This window comes from Patella vulgata, chromosome 4 (genome assembly GCF_932274485.2).
Source record: "Patella vulgata chromosome 4, xgPatVulg1.2, whole genome shotgun sequence".
Classification (NCBI taxonomy): domain Eukaryota; kingdom Metazoa; phylum Mollusca; class Gastropoda; family Patellidae; genus Patella; species Patella vulgata.
In genome coordinates this window covers 57,322,771-57,346,925 of record NC_065882.2, presented here as the reverse complement: position 1 = coordinate 57,346,925, position 24,155 = coordinate 57,322,771, and the positions used below count along the sequence as shown (strand labels likewise).

At 35.9% G+C, this 24,155-nt stretch overlaps 1 protein-coding gene across 4 annotated transcripts; it reads left to right on the top strand.

Annotated features, from left to right (window-relative positions):
- The first annotated feature begins 5,902 nt into the window (after positions 1–5,902).
- Positions 5,903–23,936, top strand: LOC130010347 (uncharacterized). Of its 4 annotated transcripts, none has more exons than XM_050547032.2 (15): positions 5,969–6,194; positions 9,740–9,976; positions 10,992–11,046; positions 11,497–11,645; positions 12,160–12,354; positions 12,843–12,879; positions 17,609–17,739; positions 18,264–18,407; positions 18,896–19,117; positions 19,245–19,299; positions 19,918–20,057; positions 21,079–21,270; positions 22,023–22,059; positions 22,662–22,792; positions 23,173–23,936. In XM_050547032.2, exons 1-15 carry the CDS (start codon positions 6,192–6,194, stop codon positions 23,227–23,229), a joined length of 1,785 nt encoding a protein of 594 aa, XP_050402989.1. In that variant the 5' UTR covers positions 5,969–6,191; the 3' UTR covers positions 23,230–23,936. The 4 variants fall into 4 exon arrangements, with proteins under 4 accessions (XP_050402990.1, XP_050402993.1, XP_050402989.1 ...); XM_056100654.1 differs by lacking the exon at positions 5,969–6,194 and adding an exon at positions 6,330–6,486; XM_050547036.2 differs by having other exon boundaries at positions 5,907–6,194; positions 18,264–19,117.
- The last annotated feature ends 219 nt before the right edge of the window (positions 23,937–24,155 follow it).

Sequence of the window (24,155 nt, the reverse complement as noted above, 5' to 3'; positions counted from 1 at the left end):
GTGACATGATTATACCACCCTGTATTAGTACCATAGCAGTAATGTATGCATAAATACTGGGAAACGATGAAATCAATTTTGGGAAATAATAAATGTTTGAACGTTGCTGATTATTGTATGTATATTTTGTAGTATGTGTAAAATTTGCCGTGTTCATTTATTTTTAATCAACTGATGCTACAAAACCAAGTTATCACTCATGTTACTATTCCTGAATCAATGGAACCAGAGAGCATCTATGAGATAAATATTACCCTAATCGAGGGTTGATATGTGAAATAACCCAAGACCGGAGAAAATACTAGACAAAATGCCACGTCCATACACGCCTGTGAAAAAGCATCATCACGTGAGGCAGACAAGCAAAATGCCTACCTGGATCTGTCAATAGACGATCCTAGTTATCATAACATTAATGATAAATCTAAGTATGTAAATATGGATACTTATGTCGTTACTGATGTCAATAATATGGTTATCTAATACTCATAAAACTCAATTTCCAAATCAGGACAATATTGCTTGTCAAACACAGTATATTATTCTAATGTGTATTTAGCTATATGTATTATTTAATGATTTTAAGATCTAATATTATTGGTATTAAGCTCCCATGAGGCCCGACAAATGTTTAGATCTCTTGAATTTGCCATAAAAATATTCTAAACATATATGAAATGATAATTTGTTAATAAAGGCCAGTTCCCCAAAATGCATTATTTTCCCCGTAACTTAGGGTAAGCTTATTTTTCCTAGAACGACAGATACCGTTCTTAGAAATTTGATTTGTATATTCGTTATTGTATGTTTGTCTACAACTGCATGTGCATTAAATAAACTTACATATAAAAGACTGGTCGTTTTTGCTATAATAGTTCAAAATTAAATGATGAAAAATGGATATAATGAACATTTTACTAAAATCACTGGGGTTTTTTAGTGAAGTTATGAGTGCTTGAAGTTTTGACACGATATTCTCGGTCGTCCACTTCTATTACTATGATAATAAACAAAGTTTTGTTGGTCCATTTTTAAGTTAAATTCTATATAGGTTCGATGTTATCAATTCAATATCATGGCCATCCGACCGTTAAAAACCGAGGTCCCGTCTACACATTGGCGTGCACGTAAAAGACCCCTTGACAGTTAGAATTCTATATAAGAGTAGGCCGTAGTGCCGCTGTCCGGACAAAAGTTCCCTCATAGCACACGGTATGGTGTATGTCCGTCTTCATTAGCCCAGTTCGGAGTAGGACGTTAAACCCCATTTCATGTCTTGACAGTTGATTATGTTAATAAATGCCTAATAATAATTTATATAACATTTAAAGCCAACGAAGATCTGCAGTAATCAGCTTTAGCTCTTGCGTAATACATCTTTAACGAGCAATTTGATCCGTGACGCTTTGGATTAAAACAGATTAAAAACTGCCTGGATATTGTAGCTGAATTAGGCCCAGATATTATCATCTTATATGTGACTAATGTCTATAAATAAATATAAGTATTTTAAAGGATCTAAACCTCTAACTCAATCTTTTCCATAATTAGAATTATTGGTCCATTTTAATCAATATTGATGTTGTTATCTTGCCGTGAGAATTTTGGATACTAATATCCAATTTTAAAAACGCAATGAACATTTATCAGTACACGAGCCGTGTACTCTATGGTTTCAGGCGCCATTTGCAATTGACAAGGAAAAACATATCCTTCAAGATTCACAAACGACACAATAATAACAAAAAATGGACTAGACAGGCGTAAACGACCGTGTTCAATTTGGACTGTTCACGTATTTCACAGAACATTATTGATTAGAAATTAAAATACTTTTTTAAAAAAAAAAAAAAAAACATTGAATATAAATCATTTTATATACATTCATTTTATATTAAACGGGCATTATACAAGAGCTAAATCTGCCTTTTGCAGGTCTTTCTTTATACCTTAAACATTAATTAACTTACTATGACCATAATCAACTCTCGATGCTATCGGATACTCAAGATTTTCAACAGATTTAAATCAGATTTGTGATTTATGATTTAAAGAAAAATGGATAATCGAGACTTTGTTTATTACCGTAACAACGGTAGCATTGACAGTCGAGCTCAGAGTGAATTAATTTGACTGAAATTTTCAACATATTCGTTTTCCATTATCTATTTTTTTAACTATTATTGCGCAAACTGTCAGCTCTTTATCTAATCATAGGTAATGCCTCTTTATTAAGTCTTTTAAAACATAGTTTCGCCTATTTTAAGTTTCCAAAGAAAAGAGTCATTATAAGCTCTTTAATAATTGATTTGACTTTATTATTTAAGCTATTATTGCCTATTTCAATAGTTATATAAAGAAAGCTTTCCTACATACATGTATATACATGTTTAAATACAAAACAGTAGTGAAAGTTGATTTCATAAAAAAATAATCTATTCACATTTGAAATGCTATTATCTAACATTCAGTGCGTTTTGCATGGTACTGGTACTAATTAGCTAAATTTTAGAGGTTTTGTATTTCAGAAATGAAATGAAATGGTGTTTAACGTCCTAACATGGGCTAATGAAGACGGACAAGCGCCACACAGTGTGCTATAAGGGAAATTTTGCCCGGGCAGCGGGGCTACGGCCTACTCTTCGAATTCCAACTGCCAAGGGATCTTTTACGTGCCCACCAATGTGTACACGGGACCTCGGTTTTTCGTCCCATCCGAACGACTTGTCAGGCCCTCCGAGCTGTCCTTGTCAGGCCCTACATCCTCCATCACTGACAAGGGGAAACCACGCCGGAAAATCTGAATGAACTTTCTCGGCCAATGCAGGGATCAAACATCCGACCTCCAGGTTCGAATTCGGGCGTTCTACGCGATTGACTCTCGGGTTTTCCAACTCGCGAGTTACGAGAGTTGATTACCCGAACGCTCTCGAGTCACTCGGGACTAGAGTTGATCGTACGAACGTTCTCGAGTAAATTTCCAATTCCAAAATGACAGCGCCAATAGACAGATTTGCAATTTATGCTTTTCTGGAAGAAATATTGAATGAAAATGATGACTATGAAGACAGTGACATAGCTCCAATTATTCCTGCATTAATTTCCAAAAGACCAAGTGTGCCAAAAGTGGAGGGTTTCACTGAGCTTGTGATTAATTTGAATGAAGGAGATTTTAGGTATCATTGCCGACTAAATAAAGAAACATTCATGCTACTTTTGGGAGAAGTAGAAGCATATCTGGTACCAGATGTTAATTACGTTGGTGGAGGTTATGATTCAGTTCCGCCTAAGAAGCAACTACTCGTGTTTGTGTGGTATTTGAGCAACCAATGCAGCATGAGAAATATAGCCTTCAACTTTAAGTTGTCAAAATCTACTGTGCATAGTATTGTTCATCACGTAGCAGGAGTTATATCAGCTTTATCATATAAGTTTATTCAATGGCCGAATAATCAAAGGAGAAGAGAGATAAAAGGAAAATTTACGAAAATACCTGGCGTCATTGGTGTTATCGATGGAACACATATAAGAATAACGAACCCAGTTGGCAATGACCGGTCTTACTTGAACCGAAAAAAATTCTGCTTAGTAGTGTTACAAGTTGTGGTTGATGATATGTTAATGATTAATGATGTTTTTGTCGGTTATCCAGGGTCAGCACATGATGCCCGTGTTCTTCGGAATAGTCCCATTTATGAAAAGGCGGAGGACCATCGCATCTTCGAAGATGATGACCACTTGCTCGGTGACTCCGCTTACCCTGTGAAAAACTGGCTAATACCCCCATTCAAGGACAATGGACAGTTGACACCCCATCAGAGAAATTTCAACTACAATCTCTCTAGTGATCGGCAAGTGGTTGAAAGGGCAATCGGCCACCTTAAAGGGCGATTTAGAAAACTCCGAGACATTCCATTCACAGATCAGTGTGGAGATAGGAGCAGGCTGATGCAACATATCTGTGAATTCATCATTTCGGCTTGTGTTCTCCACAATATGTGTGTGTTGGCTCATGATGACCTAGATCAATACATCGATTTAGAAGTACTGGGTGATGAACCAGGACACCAACCAAACGTCCTCATCAATGCGGCTGCTGGATATCAGAAGAGAAACCGTTTAGTCGCCATCGTAAATCGTTGATCCTGTATTGAAATTTGCTCCGAAAATACAGGCCTTATAAAGAGCTTCACAATAAACTTGTTTGGAATTTATTTAAAACATTTATTTTTAACTTTTGTAATAAATCCGATATTACAATAAAATATACATTGAATAAAAAAGCTAAACTAGCAAAAATGTGAATTTTTCATCCACGCACTAAGATACGAAATACAATTATGTGGCCTAACTGGAACATCAACTAATTCAGAAACACCGTCAACGACTCACTGTTCAACTGACATGAAAAATGTTTTTCAACAAATCTTTGAACATGATAATTATGAAAATTAAAATATGAATAAAACAATTATACAATGTTCTCAACGTATCTTTGAACATGACAATTATGTACATTAAAATATGGATAAAATAATTATACAGTGTTTTTCAACGAATCTTTGAACATATGACCATTAAATAAAATATGAATAAAACAGTTATAGTTTTTGTTATGTATCGTTTTACGTGTACGACGAATATCGCAACAAATTGTGTTCATTCCTTATCCTTATTGCCAAAAAGTGAGAGGAGCTTATCAAATCGCTCCAACTTATCCTGATGTTGTTTTTCAGCTCGGCCTTTCCGTTGTTTGAATTGCTCTTTTTGATCTTCTTGGTAATTGGAAAGCCATTTCAGAACAGCAGTGGGTTGGCCTCTAATCCGCTTTTTTCGCCCTGGAACATCTTCACCCTCATCATCCTTCTCTAGTTCAATACTGGTATCGGCGTCCTCTGTATCTGCATTATTTTTACCCTGATTCTTAGCCATACACTTGAACTTTTTGGGGGCTGGGGGTTCTCGCTTTTCATTCGCCGAAGTAAACAGGGGTTTTGCACTGTCAGAGGTACCGAACACTTCATCAAACTCATCGTAAAATTTACAGGTTATTGGATCATTACCGGTTTTGCTGTTATGATCAACACATTGGACATACTGCTTTTTTATTGCCTTGAACTTGTTAACACATTGCGTTTCGGTAGCTTCAAAATCCGAGTCTTGTTTTTTCACTGCCTGAACAACTTTTTTCCAAAGCACTGAATGGGCGCGGGCTTTCAGAAACTCTTTATTCATCGATAAACGCATGTTAAGCATGGCTTTAGTTGCCGACTCGCTCCAAAAATGCTGTTCTATCCCACTTGGACTCTGCACTGGTGCCTTACTCGCTTTCTCATTACCATTTATTGGAGCTTTACAGCTGTGGTTCTGGATTTCATCTAGCGTGTCTGTGATAAGCTCACGGGCTTCACATTTAAAACAAATTTCGTTCGCCGCCATTTCATTCAGAAGATCACGTGTTCCGATTCGACTCGATTCGACATGCTCCTCGTGGAATGGGGAGTATTCGTGTAGGTCACTCGAGTTGGTCACATGACCCGACATCACCGAAACTCGGGACGCGCGAACGAAATCGAGTCGACTCAAGTGCCTCGAGTTGGACCGCCCGAATTCACCCCAGGGTAGCGAGCCAGCGTGTTACCCACTTAGCCACGTGATCACCCTTTGTATGTTAGACGCAAAATCAACTATGTAGCTGGTATGCGGAAGTTATCCAATAGACGACAATCTGCGCCCATGCTAACCAAGGTTTAGTGTATAAAAAGACTACTACGAAATCTTGAAAACTAAGTTGATTTTGTTTCTTGAAAGTTCCCCTGAATTTTGTGTGAATCTTCAGGCGTATGAATAAGAGAGTTAAAAGGTAGTTACGTTAAAAAAAAAGTGCCAGCGTGGACAGTTGCATGTTTACCAGTATGCCCCAGTTTGTGTATCTCAAGATTTCCATGGAAAACCTCATACATGCGTTTGAGCAAAAGTTTACCACATGTGGCTTCATCGGTGGTAGAAAGTGCTAAACCCTGCGAAAATTTTGGAAAAATTTAGGAGTTGGTCAATGAGACAAGAATTAGTATTGGAGTCAATGCGGAAATTAACGGTGTACTCCGTGTACTGTGTACATTTATCGAGCAGTGCCGATTGATAAGCTGTGTCGCCTATTTCTTTTACTTTCGTTATCCAGTAAAATTCATATGGTATGTAACGATAACGAAAGAATGTGTTTATGTCGGAGCTGTGTGTGGGGGCGGGGGTGTTTGGGGGTGGGGGAGAGGTAAATATTAATGATTTACGATATAGTTAATAGTTAATGTTTGACCCTGAGAAGGTTTTCTGTATATTATGTCCTCGGTTAAAATGACATGGATGTGTACGCTTTCTTGGAAAGGCTTTCAATCTTGGAATTAGGTACACTGATAGCCCGTGTGTCTTTACGTTTTACATTACTGTTTAGACGGCTGTTGGGCATATTTTCCAAAGTATAATAAGGTACGTAATTGTAAATATGATAGTGAACAACTGCATGTAACGTTACCATTTCACCCTTTTCCTAGTTCGGTATATGACCAGTCCTTTTCAAGGCGATTCTATTTAAAGAGCTCAAATTATTATTACTTTAGGTGTCAAACATAATTTTATAATATCAGTTAGCCTACGTGTCATTCTTGATTTTTAAATTTCAAACGTTTGTTTAATTTTGTCATAAGCCTATGGCATAAAGTGATTAGATATCAAATATGGCTGCCAAACGTTAGAAAGATTTGATAATGGTCACAGGAATTACTAACTTTAAACTATAGGGATTCATGTTACAATGCCTAAATCAAAAAGTACACAGGAATATCTAAACATTAAATTGACATATATAAAATATTTTTGATTTGTAAATTCAACTTACAACGGTAATACAGAGTGAGACATAAATAACGAAGAATTTAGAGTGCAATATTGTAGAGCATGACAAGGGTCAAATTTGGTATGTTTTGGGGGTGTTTTATTTAAACATCATTTACATAAATATGTGTGTGTGCGTGACACGATCATATATCAAACAATATCAAGGTTTCCCTATGATGGGTTGATCTACTTCTGATATTTTACAGACAGCTAATTCCATTCGGCACACAGAGATCCATAATACTTAAAGCGAGAATTTCATATTTTCTAAGAAAGTCAAAACATAATTATTTCTATGTCTTTTGCTCAATAAGTTATCAACTCACTATTTTACGATCATAGGTGTCATTCTCACACCTATAACTCATTTACACAGGAAATGACAACACAATTACCTCCCTTGTTTTCCTATTGAAAACAATGGTCAGCCATTTCCTCAACGTTTGAATTTGAAGTTAAAAATGATATTTTTGCCAATTTCTCAGCTGGCAATAGTGAATTATAGGATTAATATGATGATCCTTAATAAGGTAGGACTGTTTGTGGATACCATCTATTTTAAGGCTTTATTTTAATAAATTTTAAAAATATAACTTAAAAATTTCTCAGCTGGCAATAGTGAATTATAGGATTAATATGATAATCCTTAATAAGGTAGGACTGTTTATGGATACCATCTATTTTAAGGCTTTATTTTAATAAATTTTAAAAATATAACTTAAAAATTTGAAATTTCCGCTTTAAATGGAGAGCAGAAGAAATACTCAACAATATTCTCGAAGTATAATTAGGACTTAGGACTTAAAATGTCGGTCAACGAGCTTAGTGTTTGTTCTGAAGCGGAGCTAACTGTAGACAAACAGTCTAGGTTTAGTATGAGCAAATTCAACTTTTAATTTTGCATAGACAGTGACAGTAAAGGCAATCCTTGAAAAATTAAATGTGAAAATGGACCCCTTTGAGCTCTAATTTGTTTACTTCTCTTAATTGAATAAAGGACCATATTGGAAGCACATACAGCACGCCGACTCGGTGTCCCATTGCATAATCACAGTACAATTAGAATTCTCGATCAGTAGCCAAACGACCTTTTTCATGTTAAAATGCTTAAACTCCGTAATCGTGATCTTGTGGGCCAAATTGCAGTTACTTCCAAGGCAGTGGTGGATATTGCGAGCGCGAAACTGGGTATGGCTCCCTTTCATAACAAGCTGGAACCATTTAACCATTTTTTTCCATTATGGAATTCTCTAATGTACTTTGTGTGGTATTTTTCACCTCAATAAATTACAGAAGTTAGACTAAATAAATCAAACATTTCTTCTCAGAGCCATTATCACTGCGTGGTACAACATTCTAATGATTGCATTAATATTTTACAATAGATTGTATTTAAAAATATTATCCAGTACCACGTATAATCGTTTCCAGACTAACATTTGTGGGTCACATTGCGTGCATCCAACGCTAGTTACTGTTGGACTAAGGTTAAGGGAGCAAAACCTTTTTGATTTAAGTCAAGGTGGTGTGTTGACTTCTATTGATCTGATCTATTTTTATACGCCCACATTTTCATGTGGACGTATATTGTCGTCGCCCCTGTCCGTCCGTCCACAATTTGTTTGTGGACACACTACAGGTCACAATTCTTATCCGATTTTGACGAAACTTGAAATATAGGTTTATCTCCAAAAGATCTCGGTTCCTTTCGATATTGGTATGTATTGGATCGAAACTTCATGGATTATGGCCCCTGTTTGTACGAAAAATCACATTTTTAGCTTGTGGACACTTTAGAGGTCACAATTTTTGTCCGATTTTGTTGAAACCTGAAATCTAAGTTGATAACCCAAAGATCTCGGTTCCTTTCGATATTCGCGCATATCGGACCGTAACTTCCTGACTTATGGCCCCTGATTGTACCAAAAATCGCGTTTTTAGCTTGTGGACCCTATAGAGGTCATAATTTTTATCCGATTAAAAAAACGTATTATTATATCACCGGTACATCCTAAGGACGGCTGAGTTCGAAATTCGTGAAAATCAGCCCAAAATTGACAGACAAAATGGCTGCCGTTCGTTCTCAAATAGCGTAAAAATATGCTATATATCAAGGTTGTGGACCCTATTGAGGTCACAATTTTTATCCGATTTTGTTGAAACTTGAAATGTAAGTTTATAACCCAAAGATTTCGGTTCCTTTCGATATTCGCGCATATCGGACCGTAACGTCCTGAATTATGGCCCCTGATTGTACGAAAAATAGCGTTTTTAGCTTGTGGACCCTATAGAGGTCATAATTTTTATCCAATTTAAAAAAACGTATTATTATATCACCGTTACACCCTAAGGACAACTGTCAAGGGATCTTTTACGTGCACGCCAATGTGTACACGGAACCTCGGTTGTTCGTCCCATCCGAACGACTATACAGCTTTCCTTGTCAGCCCCTCCGTCCTGCATCACTGACAAGGGAGAACCACGCCGGAAAAACCGGATGAACTTTCTCGGCCAATGCAGGGATCGAACACCCGACCTCTAGGCTAGCGAGCTAGCGTTTTACCCACTTAGCCACGTGATCCCCTTGATTGTAGGAAAAATCACTTTCTTGTTTGCTTGTTCCCTATCCATCTCTCGAAAATGTGGGCGTATCCTGCCTGGCAGCCGCTGGTTTCAGTTATATCTCAACGTAAGCTCTGCCTTTGAACCTAATTTCAGACAGATCCATACTCCACAACACAACGATTAAATCATTGTCAATATCACAGCGTACCGTAATTTAATAAAATATTTCTTTAAATGGTAGAAATTATATCTATGTGTTTTGTTTATTTTGTTCCAATAGAAAATGGATAACCCGTTTCTTCATTATGGACGAATGCTTATTGTTCAGAGAGCTAAGGAATCCATGGATGTAGAAATATGTGATGCTGTTAGAAAACTCAGTCTTGGTTGTTTTGATCGTGAAAGTGGGAAGATGTTCCAGGAAAGATTAACTGCTAATTTGGATGAAGTGAACGTTATAGATTCTGGAATGGGAAAGACATTCCTAATTCAACGAATGGCTTTTTTCGCCTTCCAGGTGATGCGCTTACATAAATTGAATTTTGCGCGGACAGCTTTCTTGGTCAATAAAGAAAATGAAACCGTTTTTATTGTTTACACCAATATGGTGGCTGAAAGCGTCCATTTAGATCGGCGTGTTTCTAGATACAACGCGAGAGTCGCCGTTAAGCCAGCACGACGAAAAAGGCGCCGATCGGCGACTTTTTCGTCGTACTAGCATAACAGCGACCCGCGACTTTCACAGCACGAGAGTCGCCGAAAAAATCGGCGACTTTTTCATCGCTCTGGCTTAACGGCGACTCTCGCCTCGGAAGTTTATAGTTAGTTACATGCGCAATAGCTACATTTTACTTCTTGTATATAAAATCAGAATGGAGGAGATTTTGGATGGGTTTGGGCTGTCGAGCTATATCAACATTTTCAGTGACACTAGGGCAAATTAAAATTTATGAGTGTTACAGACACGTGTACTTTCAAAACCTGTTTAGTTATACTGGAATTAGATTTAAAATGTACACGCCTTTATATCATTAAATATTTCCCCATTGATTTAATGTTAATTCTCATATCTTAGACCAGCTCTAACTTTTTCCCAAATTTTCGTTGGGTAGAACGCTTTCTGCCACAGATGGAGCAACATCTTGTGTTATGAAAGTCGCGGGTCGCCGTTAAGCTAGCCACTCTCGCGTTGTATCTAGAAACACGCCGATCTAAAAGGACGCTTTCAGCCACCATACACTAAGCTTATTGATGATTTCTTATACGTATTGACCATGGGATTATTGGTGGATGCAAATGTTATATATTATAATTTTGGTGTTTTGCTATTTGGACAGCCTATAAAGGATAGAGAGATAGAGAAACTAGGTCATTTCGGGAAGTAAATCGGCGAAAATAGTCTGAGCTTTTTATAAAATTAATTTTAAGCTTTATACCTGCATTTTAAATTGTTTCTATTTAATAAATTATAAATGAAACTGGGTTATTAGGGCACGCTTCAATCAACAATACATGACATTTGTGTTTTTCAGAACCATCCAGACAATATATCATCATTATTTGGTGTCATACGTTATATATTCCGAGGTAACTCTATACGCATAATAGTTTAATTACTGACACAAAATATTTAAGGAGATTGAATTTAAAACGCAAGTTTTGTAATAAAAATAAATGCTAATAAACAGAAATTGTCATGCAAGCCTACGTATTTTTTTTTTATTTTTTTTTTAAAGGGGTGGGGTGGATATCCTGCCGAAACACTGTCATCTTGTATGTTGTTGTCAATCCCGTCCGTACGTCGGTTTGTTTATCGATTAATCAGTTTTTTATTGCGAATGATTGATTTTAGTCATTTTACTATAAAGGTAAAGGGATCACTAGACAAATATCTCGGTCACTATTAATTTTTAAGTCGATACCCATCTAAGGAAACCCATCGTGTACATGTACACGGAATCAGACAACTATACACGTCGCTGCTTAAACACCATTGACGTACAACCACCAATTATAGGTAATACTTTTGCTTTATAGCTATCAGCGTGGTTGATACCATTTGTGAATATGCTGATGTAAAGGATGGAGAACCAGATATAAGTATAAACGCTGGTTACTTGATTGAGTTCGACAAAACAATTGATAAATTGGTGGAGAAACTAACTGTTAAGAAACTAAAGAAACGTGTAAGTATTTTCTGACAAAAAAAGTCCGATTTCCAGACTACATATCCCATTCCATTTTTATTTCAATGGACCGGTCAGAATTTGCACTATTCGCGGGCATGTGAATGGGTCAAGTTATAAAAGGTTTCGAAGACCAAAGATCGGCGTTGATTATCCAAACCATATACATGTATATGTTTCACCGTCTGTGTACAAATAAAATTTCGCTCATTGTTCCCAGCGATACAAGTCTGTATGATCTTGGGTGATACAGCTTTCAATAATTTGCAAAAATCATAGCTTTGGTTCTTATCTTTATTTTAAAAGATAGGAATGTATACGTGAACAACACGTATCAGGACATATGATTACGTCGAGGATTACTGTCCTTGATTATATTGTAAACTGTTGTCAATACACCAATGATATTTTACTGTATAACACTTTTACTGTGTATTAACCTACAGAATGTCACAAACGTCGGTGGTGTGAACGTATGTTTCATCTCATGGCAACCTATATTGTTATGTTTCAGATGGACATTTTGCAAGAGTTTTATGATATAGCTAAATCGGCATATATAGATTGCAACCCAGCTTCATCGCACTTTATTACCATGAGAATTTTACATTTGATGTATCGTGTGTGCAAGAATTCAGTGATATATATTGAGTTTCCACCAGTTGCTATAAATATGATTATCCTAGATTGTCAAACAGTTCCTATCATGGTAAGATCAAATATGCAATTAATTTATTCCAAACAGTGTCTGGTTTTATGGAAAATTAAAAGTGGAACAGCTCGGCGAAATCACAAATATGCTAATATAACTACCCCCCCCCCCCCTCTGTGGTCAAAAGATTTACCCAAAGCTTGTTGGGGAGCGGGGTGGGGGTGAATTATTGAATTCGGCATACCTGAAAGAATTTTGAGATGTGAACCCTTGAGAATTTTGTTACTGTTGTGAGGTTTAGCTAAACATGCTACTTTTCATCTGTCAAGTCGTAAAAGCGTACAATTTTCACATCATCAATATTGCCACAAGGCTTCTAGATTATTTGTACAAAGCTGGGGGACAATTGTTTTCAGCAGTGGGGCATTTCACTACGTAACTGTACTAAAAAATGCCCTGTCTATTATGTGAAAGTAACAGTCCAATGTTTTACATGTAAAGAGTTTTAATAGATATGTTCTTTTACCTGTTCTATCTTTTTTCAGAAATATCCAGATTTTGTACTCTTAAGATTTAAAGATAGTTAGTAACATTAAATTATTTCATATAAAAAGAGCGAGTGGACTAGAAACCTCTAGTTATCTACGATCTCCACAAAAAAAAAATCAGAATTCTAACTAACGAAATAATGTCCATGATAATTAACAATGTTTTGGTGTGAATTTTGGCTGTGATATTATGATATGGCACTCTAAGATTAAAGATTTCAACAAACATAATCGGAAATGTTTGAAAGTTAATCAATGAATCCATGTGTCTCGAGTTCAGTAATTTATCTAGAATATAACTAAGCTAGACTTTCCTGGTCATACTCGCACTTTAATACACAATCATAATATTAAAATAAACACAACAGTTTTATGGATAACAATTACTTCTATTAAAGCCACGTTTCAACAATGGTTCTCTTGTCGTTACCAAGCACAATACTATGGAAGCCTATAACTACCATTCATAATTTCTACTTTTCGCCCCTTCAAAACACGAAAGTCGAAAAGAGGAAAAGTAGAAGTAACGACAAAATGTGAGGCAACAGCACGCCATACAAGCCAAAATGCGATAATAGCGCCCCTCGTTTTTTCCTAATTTCTTATTTTCGACTTGGATTTTGGCTTGTGTACCGTCTTGTCGACTTTCGACTTAGTGTTATTTTTGTTTTTATACGCCTACATTGAAATGTGGTCGTATATTGTCGTCGCTCCCGTCCGTCCGTCGGTCCGCTCTAGAGGCTAAGGTTAATATCCGATTGACTTTAAATTTATATACAGTGTTTAAGGCCATGAGACGAAGAACCCTGTTGATTTTCAGCGATTTCCGATAATTACTGCCAGAGTTATGGCCCTTGATCACTTCAAAAAATTTTGTGGGCGCTCTAGAGGCAAAGGTTAATATCCGATTGACTTTAAATTTATACACAGTGTTTAAGGTCATGAGACGAAAAATCCTATTGATTTTTGGCGATTTCCGATAATTACTGCCAGAGTTATGGCCCGTGATCACTTCAAAATATCTTTTATTAAGACGGTGACCCTTTGATTATAATAATGAAACCATATGCAATAATATAAACGTCTAATCGTAATGTATACAGAGATGAAAACCACTTAATTAATAGGGCGTGTTAACCCTGGATGTATATATAAATTACCTTAACAATCAAACAACATATAGAGACCACTTAATTGACTCTTGTATGATTATAATACCTAAGCCGTACAACAGTATACAAATATCTCATACATGCACATTAGTGTGAAAAGTTATGTTTGAGCTATTTGTGTATTGATATAAGTGTTGAAGAAAATACAGTCGAATTACTGAATATTCTTATATTAGTGATCCTGAAATCTAACTATAAGGTATTGTTAATCCCACTCGTCAAATCCACTTACACCCACCCCCCTCCTACGCTTCAATCATGGCTATATCAATTTTTTCTTTGAATATTCACCGATACCCGAAAAAAAACCTATCTGATTTAGTATCAGCTTACAATAATTGTCATATTATAAATTTGCAAGAAACAGGTTTACTCACAGATGGTGAGATTACTAACTTAGAACATAATGTACAATTATAAGATATTATATGTTAATAATAGAACAAAAGTCCAGCAAGGGGTGACGACTCTGATAAAGTCTGATATCAAATGTGAAAATGTTACACCTCCGAACTTTCTTAAAGGTCGTTTTTTACATGTTAAATTATTCTTAGAAAATTCTGACTACCACGGGATTGATATATATGCTCGAGTATTAAGGAAAGAAAAGCCAGATTTTGATAACAAAAATCTAGTTTATTTAACGTATAAATTTTTGACTCAAAAATTAGACATCCCCCATACCACACTGATCAGAAGTGAATATTCGCTAGGCCGCGACAATCACTGATAAGGATGACATCGATGCGACTTAATGAGCCACAAATATTAACTTTTTTCTCCGACAAATTAAATTCTAAAACATATTTTTTTATGTACTAGAAAAATAAATAAAGACGTTTGATGTATTTGTAGATAAAAATTATTTCCTATTTTAGTGTAAATGTTTATAAAAATAAGTAAAAGGCGCCATTCTGCTCGAATCAGTAACGTCTTGTGTAAACAATGCACGCGCCATTGAGCCAATGTCCTCAAAATAATTCCTACTAGCAGGATACCCGGCTTCGCTCCGAAACCTGAAGTGGTAGACTAACGCCACCTGGCCTATGGTACTCCCCGGTCCGAGCTACCCCTATACCCCAAATTTCAGACTCGGGGCAGACCTAGTGTAGCCGCCAACCCCGAACAAACCGGCTTCGCTCGGGGGTCATAACTCCGAAACCGGAAGTGGTAGACTAATGCCACCTGGCCTATGTTACTCCCCGGTCCGAGCTACCCCTATACCCCAAATTTCAGACTCGGGGCAGACCTAGTGTAGCCGCCAACCCCGAACAGACCGGCTTCGCTCGGGGGTCATAACTCCGAAACCGGAAGTGGTAGACTAACGCCACCTGGCCTATGTTACTCCCCGGTTCGAGCTACCCCTATACCCCAAATTTCAGACTCGGGGCAGACCTAGTGTAGCCGCCAACCCCGAACAGACCGGCTTCGCTCGGGGGTCATAACTCCGAAACCGGAAGTGGTAGACTAACGACACCTGGCCTATGTTACTCCCCGGTCCGAGCTACCCCTATACCCCAAATTTCAGACTCGGGGCAGACCTAGTGTAGCCGCCAACCCCGAACAGACAGACAGACAGACAGACAAACGACAGTCACAAATATATATATAGATAGACAACATCCATCTGAAAATCATCAATAAAATAATCTACTCCGTACGCTGGCCCAACTCTGTAGAATCCATAAGCAGGAAAACACTACAATTACCCTTAGAAAAGGGGGGGGGGGGGGTCTCAAGATACCAGTTATAACCCTTAAACTAAATACATTGACGTTACAACAACTTAACGCATTCTCACTCATAACAATCCTGACCATGCATGGGCTGGGCTTTTCCACTACTGGTGTGGAATTAGTACCTTTTCAATTCCAGAACAGCTTGAATATATTATGAATATCTACCTTTGCCATACTATCATATTAAAATACAGCAAAATCAATATATTCTCAATTGCTAAATAACATAACACATACCCCTAAAATATACATTGAAAATAAAACCTTAAATTTAGATAATATTTTTATACGCCCACATGGAAATGTGGTCATATATTGCCGTCGTCCCCGTCCGTCCGTCCGTCCGTCCGTCCATCGTCCACAATTTCTTGTGAACACTCTACAGACTACATTTATCATCTGATTGTTTTGAAATTGATATATGTTGTTTGCTTTGGTGAGATGAAGAAGCCTATTTTTTCCTTTCACTTCAACCTACACCTCAAAAACAGAGAAAAAGATTTCAGAATTTCAATATACAAAACACCAAATATAACCATTGTCAAAGACAAACAGAAACACAAACACACTTATTTGATATGTGTACGCACTTAAGCGGCATTAGAGACTTTGTAAAAGCACACATTCAATTGATCACGAAAGGTAAATCCTTTAAAGGAGCTAAATCGCTAATATTTGGGACCTAGAAATTGACACAAGTGGGTCGCAACTCATATAATACCGTAATATGAATGTATATAAACTGATTTACATTCAATCGTTTCCGTTTTTACTCTAATTTCAAATCAGTTATGTTCCGTGAAATAAGCCAGCAGTCTCAATCGAGTGCAAATTCCTAGCGTCTGGTTATTCCAGTCTACACAAGCCGTTTGGTTTGGTGCAATATGTCTAGCCTCGTTCCTCTAGTCTCTTGCTAGAACTGGGGCTGAAACGCATTATGGTACACGATTCGTGTACCAATGGTAAAATATTTATTTTGTCTTAAATATTGGATATCAGAAGCCCACCCTTTTCCGGTAAGATCACAGCATCAATGTTGTTTTAAATTGACAAATAATTCGTGTTTTAAATGTTGAAGATTTTGGATGATATTGAGTTAGAGACTTAGCTCCTTTAAACTTCCATCTCTACACTTCCCCGTCAGCAAATAAATGTAGTCTCTCTTCCACCACTCCTGTCCCGTGCCCACATTGTTTCGAAAATTGGATATTTCCTTTCAGACCCCCCCCCACTCCTTATCCTCTCATCTCCCTAATTTTGCTGGCACACTTTTCACTTTAGGATTCTGTCCGCTTTGCCCCACTCTAATACCATAGACCTTCCTTTCTCCCAAATAAACATTAGTTAGTGTAAAATGAATAAATCAATCCTTCGTTCTGAAACTGTTGTATGTTGTTTTGTATATATTTTATATATAAATTGTATATATCTATTATAACAATAAAAACAAATTTAAAAAAAAAGATAAAAAAAATGAATCATTGTTGAAACGTAGCTTTAATAAAATACAGTAAATGGCATCCATAGAACTGTTGTGTTTATTTTAATGTGTTCAATTACTAAACGCCATTCAAACAGTAAATCATAATATTAGTTATCTATCAGAAATATATATTATATGGTGACTTGAAAATGGCCGTGGTAAATATGGATATTAATAAATCCCTGTTTTATACCACTTTGTTTTTCAGTTCTAAATACGTTCAGTATTATATAATTATGATAATTTGTATAACATCCGCTGATTTAGTTTCTTTATTTCTCGCAAAATTTTGGTGTCTATCTAAATGAAAATATTATGACAGCTCCTTTCTTTTTAAAATGTTATGATATTGTTATTATTTTCAAATAGTTCCACCATTAATTACCCTGGACCAATCTCAAAATGCTCAAAAATTGAAACTACAAGCCGAGGCTTATGAAATGAAAAATATTTATAGTCTGGCTATCCAGAGAGGGAAAGAAGCTCGAGATTTAATGGTGGTAAGACAATTTATGATATTGCCGGATAAAATAGACACATATTACTTATTATGATCAATCATCCCATGGAACTAATCAATAAGGTATGTTTGACCCTATCCCCTTAGCAGTTTTTGCAATATCTGATGATAGTTTTTATAAATAAGAGATATGTTGCCCCACTTGTCGACAGGGCCGGAGTACGGGGGTAGAGACTGATTTGGCTGTAGACAGGAGCCCCAATATTGAAGGAGTCTAACAAAGGTGGGCATATAAATTTCGCCGGCAACCAGGAAGAATGCATCGGAATATGCCCCATTTTCGTGTTGATGCAAGGGCCCCAGTGACATTTACAGCCAGTAGCCCGATGCAAGCTTAATCCGGTCCTACTTGTCGATTGTTTTTGTATCCTTAAAACTTTCCATTGACCCATTTGTGCACGATCTACCTTAAAATATTAAAGGAATTTGTTGTGCACAATATACACGGTTACAGAAGTTTGTCTGCCGGTGGGCTTTTGCATTTCTGTCGATTTCTAATTATAGACTGATGAAGATAAAGAAGACATGACAAAATTTGTAATAAGAATGGAAGAGAAACGAAGGATAACAGAGAAGAATAGACCGTCAGTTAAACAACAACCAGAAACAATTACGACAGAAAAGGAAAATGAAGACATAGCTCATGATGTAGTCACAATGCTTTTATTATGCCCTTAACATTTGAATGTGGTTGTTTATTGGCCCAATACAAATCAATTTATTATTGGATCTCTTTTGTATTACTTTAAATTGTTCTATAGTTTTAATTATCTAAAATTATAATTTTCTGGGTCTCTTCGTGTATGCAATTAGAGGTTTTATAGCATTATTACCACATTGATCGATATTGGGGATTTTATGACGAAAAATCGTTAAATGCCGTATCGAAATAGACAAAATGGCCCCATATTCCAGTAGCAGTGTGCCCCTTAAAGAACAAACTGTTTTACGCATAAAGTTGTGCCATTATTATTGTTATCAGTGAGTTAGTAGCTGATAAAACTGATTGTTATATTCAGGTCCACATATGCGCCATATGACACTGCATTTTTTCAAAATCTTCTCGACGCTATTCACAATTTTCTCAGATTTAGTTAAATGGTTTCCATTTCTGTACTGTTTCTATATTTTTTTAGACAGATGCGGTACTTGATGATCACCTTGAGCCTCTTATACAAGCCGTCGAATTACAACTTATCAACGGACAATTTAATCGTTCTGCAGGAAAACAGTTCCATGATAATATGCTCAAATATCTAGCTTCCAGAGCATCATCAGAATACCAAAATAGTCTCCCCTTCTCTACTGACGTACAGGTTTTGGTTCGAATATTATGTGGATTAACTGTTATCATGAAGGTAAAAAAACAAATACAGGATCACTAGAGAGGTTTTATGTGATTAGATTATTGGGGATTATGTATGTCTTTCGATTACCGTTTGTATCAATAATGCAATTTTGATAATTAATTTTCTTTTTTTGTAGAAACTGTCTGAATCCGGTCACATTTGGTTTGGACTCATCAAATACCTTTGTCATGGTAGGTTGGAAATGTTAACATTTTGTTTTCGTATTTTACCTCAGCAATCACAGTCAGTGCCCTCTTAAAATTTCATGTTAAGCTTGATTTTTTATATTTGCCGTTACTTCAATTTGACAAATGAAAAATAGAATTAGATACCTATCCATGAAAGTCAACTTTTTTGTTCTTATGATCTCTTTTTAGGATTATTAATTCAAGCTTGCTGCTAATGTTTGAATAGTTGTAAGGATTAATCCTTTCGAAATCCAAACGGGAGATTAGTTACCCTTGTCATCGAAACCGAGTAATTATATAGTTTCCCATCAATTAGTTTTTGAGCTATTGTCCTTGTTATCAAATTCTCAATGTCAGGGATTTTGAAAGTTATTCCCCAAATTTTTCTGGCAATTCCGGGGTTTTGGAAGTTATTCCCCAAAACTTTCTGGCGATTCCGGGTGGAAAAGGCAGAAGAACAAGACACTAATTTAGTGACAAGATCTATAAATAGCACGGACAATTAAACTACTGGTAGGTGTTTGTTTCGTTGTCTGACATGTTCAATTGAGAAATCGGAATCAAAGGGATACATAACAGTTACAAATTGGCTGTTAATATTGTCAAAATATCACGTTTCAGTCATGGCTTTATTTGAGTCCTGTTGTAAAAGAGATCAATCTGTTTCGGAGAGGCCTTCTATTCTGCTGCAAGCTGAATTGGATATTTTATTCCTTAAATGTTACCAAAAGACAATTGCCTCAGAAAAAATGTCAAGCAAGGTAAGACATATTTTATTCTACTAGTGGAAACAATAAATAATACTTATTAGATGTAAAAAGTACATTAATATACAAAATTGCTCAGTTAGCACACTGTATGGCAGGCCCGTCTTCATTAGCCCAGTCGGTACAGAAAAGAAAGTATTTAAACCCCATTTTATTTCATTTCGATTCCTAGATAACATAATACCACGTTCTTAACGAAATGGTGGAACAAGTAAAGGTATAATTTGATCCCAGATATTAGTTCCTTGCCTATTTCAATTGGATAAATTGAATTGGTACCTGAAAGTATTGACACCTCTAAAGAATCGCAATTGCCGGAATCTGCGCCGAATATGACACCATTTCCGTAGATATACAATTGTGAAAATCTAAGATCTGATAGTTTTTATACGTATATTGTCTTCGCCCCTGTCCACCCGTGAGTCGCGGGTCCGTGGGGTCGCACGTCCGTTTCCAATTTGTTTATGGACACAATTTTATTCGATTTTGACGAAACTTGATATGTAAGTTTATATCCCAACGATCTCGATCCCTTTCGAAATTGGCATGTATCGGACCATAACTCCATCGATCAGGGCTCACACTGGCTTTCAATTTTTTTCCGCCAAAATGGATGATAATCTTTATATAAAAAAATGTTCACATTTTTGTCCGCCAACTGGAATATTTTTATCTGCCAGTGTGATAAAAGAAAAGACAAAATGTAACAATTTTATGTCTTAGGTAGGCCTATTATAAAACATTTACCGATGTATACAATACAATACATTATACATGTAAAACAACTCAAAAAAATCTGTCTTTACATAATACATTAGCAAAGTTTTGATTTACTAAGATCAGTTTTTATTTTTGGTGACTTTATTTGGCCTCAGACTAGCAATTATTTTTTCCTCGCAAAGCTCATACCGAATCTTTATTACTTTTTATCTTGCTGCTGGAATTTATAAAGACTACGCGTTGTCTTTTTCTGATGTTTTTTGTGGGAGTTTGGTAATATTATTATTATTTGCAGGAAATAATACAATTTCTAGAGGAAACAATGACGATTGCGGAAATGGCTTTAAAGAATGGAAAGAATGATGCGTGTATATATATAACAGATATCATGGTTAAAATACATATACATTTATTGTCGGGAGAAGAGGAAGCAATGGCTCTATTACCAGATTTATTTATTCTACACATTAGCAGTGTAGATGTTAAGGTGAATATATTTTTCTGTATTTTTTTATCTATATGGTCTAATCCTTACAAGTCACTAGAAGAGTGTCGGATAGAGGTACTCGGTAGAATCAAAAATTAATAATGATATTTTTCTTTGATTTCTGAGATTCTAAATTTATAGTCACGTATCTAAAAATTAATTCCAACTGTGTTGCCAGTTATGAGATACATCGAGCGAGGCTCATTTTGGTAATTTATAGTCATTCTGTAAGATAATGTTAGACTCAAAATGGATGATTATTAATATTAGCACACTGATTGATGATCGGTTAATTTATCGTTGGATTATTCTGAAGTTTAACTTTAATGCTATAATCTATATTCTCAGGTCACCCGGAAGATCATATTTTTATAAGTGATCTAATTAGTTTTCTGTAAATCCGATTAGCATCTTACATCCCGGTACAATTAGTTCCGGGTGTCCGTCCAATCACCGTCATACTATCTGTGTTCCTGCTTCATAAAAAAACCAAGATCAAAACTTATGGGCAGTTTAAGTCAATTGATGTATCTTTACGATATCGTTGGTGTATAACATTTATTCGCCAATATAATAACATACAATGCAAGAAAACTAATCACCCCATTCGAGATAAAATACACATTCCAGAAACAGGATGTAAACAACACAATTCGGTACACAGCCCCAAAGATATACAATTTAAAAGAGCAAAAAGAAATATGTAATGTAGACATTATTTGATAAAAAAAAAAAAATATTCCTTGTCTTAGGTATTTCCGGACTACGTCATAGGTGCCAGTCAATCAAGTAAGTCCATGTTTATTTCCACCATTTCCTTCATCTCGTTGTAGGATAATTTTACAATACTACATATAATAACCATTTTCGTTACCACTTCAACCATTTCCTTCATCTCGTTGTAGGATAATTTTACAATACTACATATAATAACCATTTTCGTTACCACTTCAAATAATTTATTGAAGAATATGTAGATATGCATTATCATTGTCTTTGAGGTGGGAGCCGCGGCGGCTCAGCCCGCTAACCTGGAAGTCTCGGTGTTGGCCAAAAGGTCTATCATTAATTTTCGGCGTGGTTCTCCTTGATAGTGGTGCAGGACAGAGGGCCTGGCAAGAGACAACGTATAGTCTTTCGGATGGGGCAAAACACCCAGGCCCCGTGTACACATTGGCTTCAGGTAAAAGAAAACTTAACAGTTGGAATAGGGGTATGGATTAGGTCGTTCTTCCGGTGACCGGGCAAAATTTCCTTTATAGCAAACAGCATGGCGGATGCCTGTCTTCTTTAGCCCAGTCAGTGCATAACAGTAGGACGTTAAACCCCATTCCATTTGTTTTTGTAGTTTGAAAATAAAATAAACTATAAGCATTATATTATGCTTTTAGCGTTGGCATTGTCCAGTTGTACCAGAAAACAGCGTGGAAAAGCACTTGAACTTGAAGCCATGGCTCTAAAAGAGAAACGTAGATGTCAAGAGGCCTTAGAAAAGGCTAAACTAGCACAGGCTACATTTGAGGTAAGGTATTCTTGGTCAAGTTTAATACTGGACCTAGAATATTCTATAGAGGATTTCATTTTTGTTTGTAAAATTCCTCTCATATAAGATCAGTCACAGCCACACTAACCAATTTTCCGAAAATATGTTTGGAATACAATAGATTACTAAGAAACCGAATCGCAATTAATTGAAATTCTATAGAAATTTCTAAAACTTGAAACCAAGTTATTTTTTCAGTAAAGAGGTTTTGGTTTTAGGCATTGACCAAAATACAACATAACATAATATTTTAGGATCATAGAGTCTTATGTGATTTAGGGGCTATTGTATTTCAGGGTCTGCGACGATACTGCTGGTGACCTTGTATATTACCTAACTATCTGTTTCTTTTTATACAGAATACAACGGACAAAGAAAGAATGTCGATGTTCATTGAAAACATCGACAAAATCTAATGAAGAAACCAAACAAATGCTACTGGATGGCTAGACGATACTGCATCAGATAATAACCAATTAGACATCAAAGGTTGTGTGTGCCACGTAGCAGAAAAACTACAATAATTCATATATCTTGTTAAAATTGGTATGGGTTGTCTGTATCGTTGTCTGTAACATTTTTCAATAATGATCTCAGATCATTATAGGCTTCAATGATTAACTGGAATATACTATCGAAAGGTACAGCCCTATTCTATTAAATTTCAACTTTTATTGAATTATAACGTCCAGAGCTCTAGGTTCTCATAAAAGCATCAATGAACATTCGGAATTGGTTATAATAAATGGCTTAATATAGAAATTGATATTATGAATAAATGATTATGAATATTTAACGATAGATGAATGCAATATAGAGAACTTTGGGGATACCATTTGTGTCTATATGTCTAGGTATTATTTATATAATTGTGTCTATATGTTTAGTTATTATTTATATATTAAACACAGTAAATTTGTGTCTATATGTTTAGTTATTATTTATATATTCAACACAGTGAATACTTAGACTGACACAATATATAGAATTATTAATAATAATTATATTTTGCTTTTGTTATTGTGCTAGTGAGTGAAACGACCCTGGTGTTTCTATTAAGGCGGGAGGCTATCTGAAAATTTTTATTCTGAAATGTTAAAGCTATTGAATTGAAAATAATACAAGTAGTTAGAAAATTTAATAAACAAGGGAAAACTAGCATTTAAAAAAATGTTGCCAGGGTAACACATTTTTTGGCAAAAATTATGAAAAATGTAGGTACACTATATCTCTGTATGGTGTACCGCCAAATTTGCAGGATATATAAACTAATATCTTACCACAGAATCTATCATTAATATTTCAAATGTTATCAAAATATTTCTCCAAAGACAAAATATTG

Excerpts from the sequence above, each read along its gene's own strand:
- LOC130010347 (XM_050547032.2), top strand. Across the intron at positions 11,047-11,496 it reads CATACGTTATATATTCCGAG|CTATCAGCGTGGTTGATACC; the intron begins GTAACTCTATAC and ends TTTGCTTTATAG. Across the intron at positions 19,118-19,244 it reads GATTAACTGTTATCATGAAG|AAACTGTCTGAATCCGGTCA; the intron begins GTAAAAAAACAA and ends CTTTTTTTGTAG.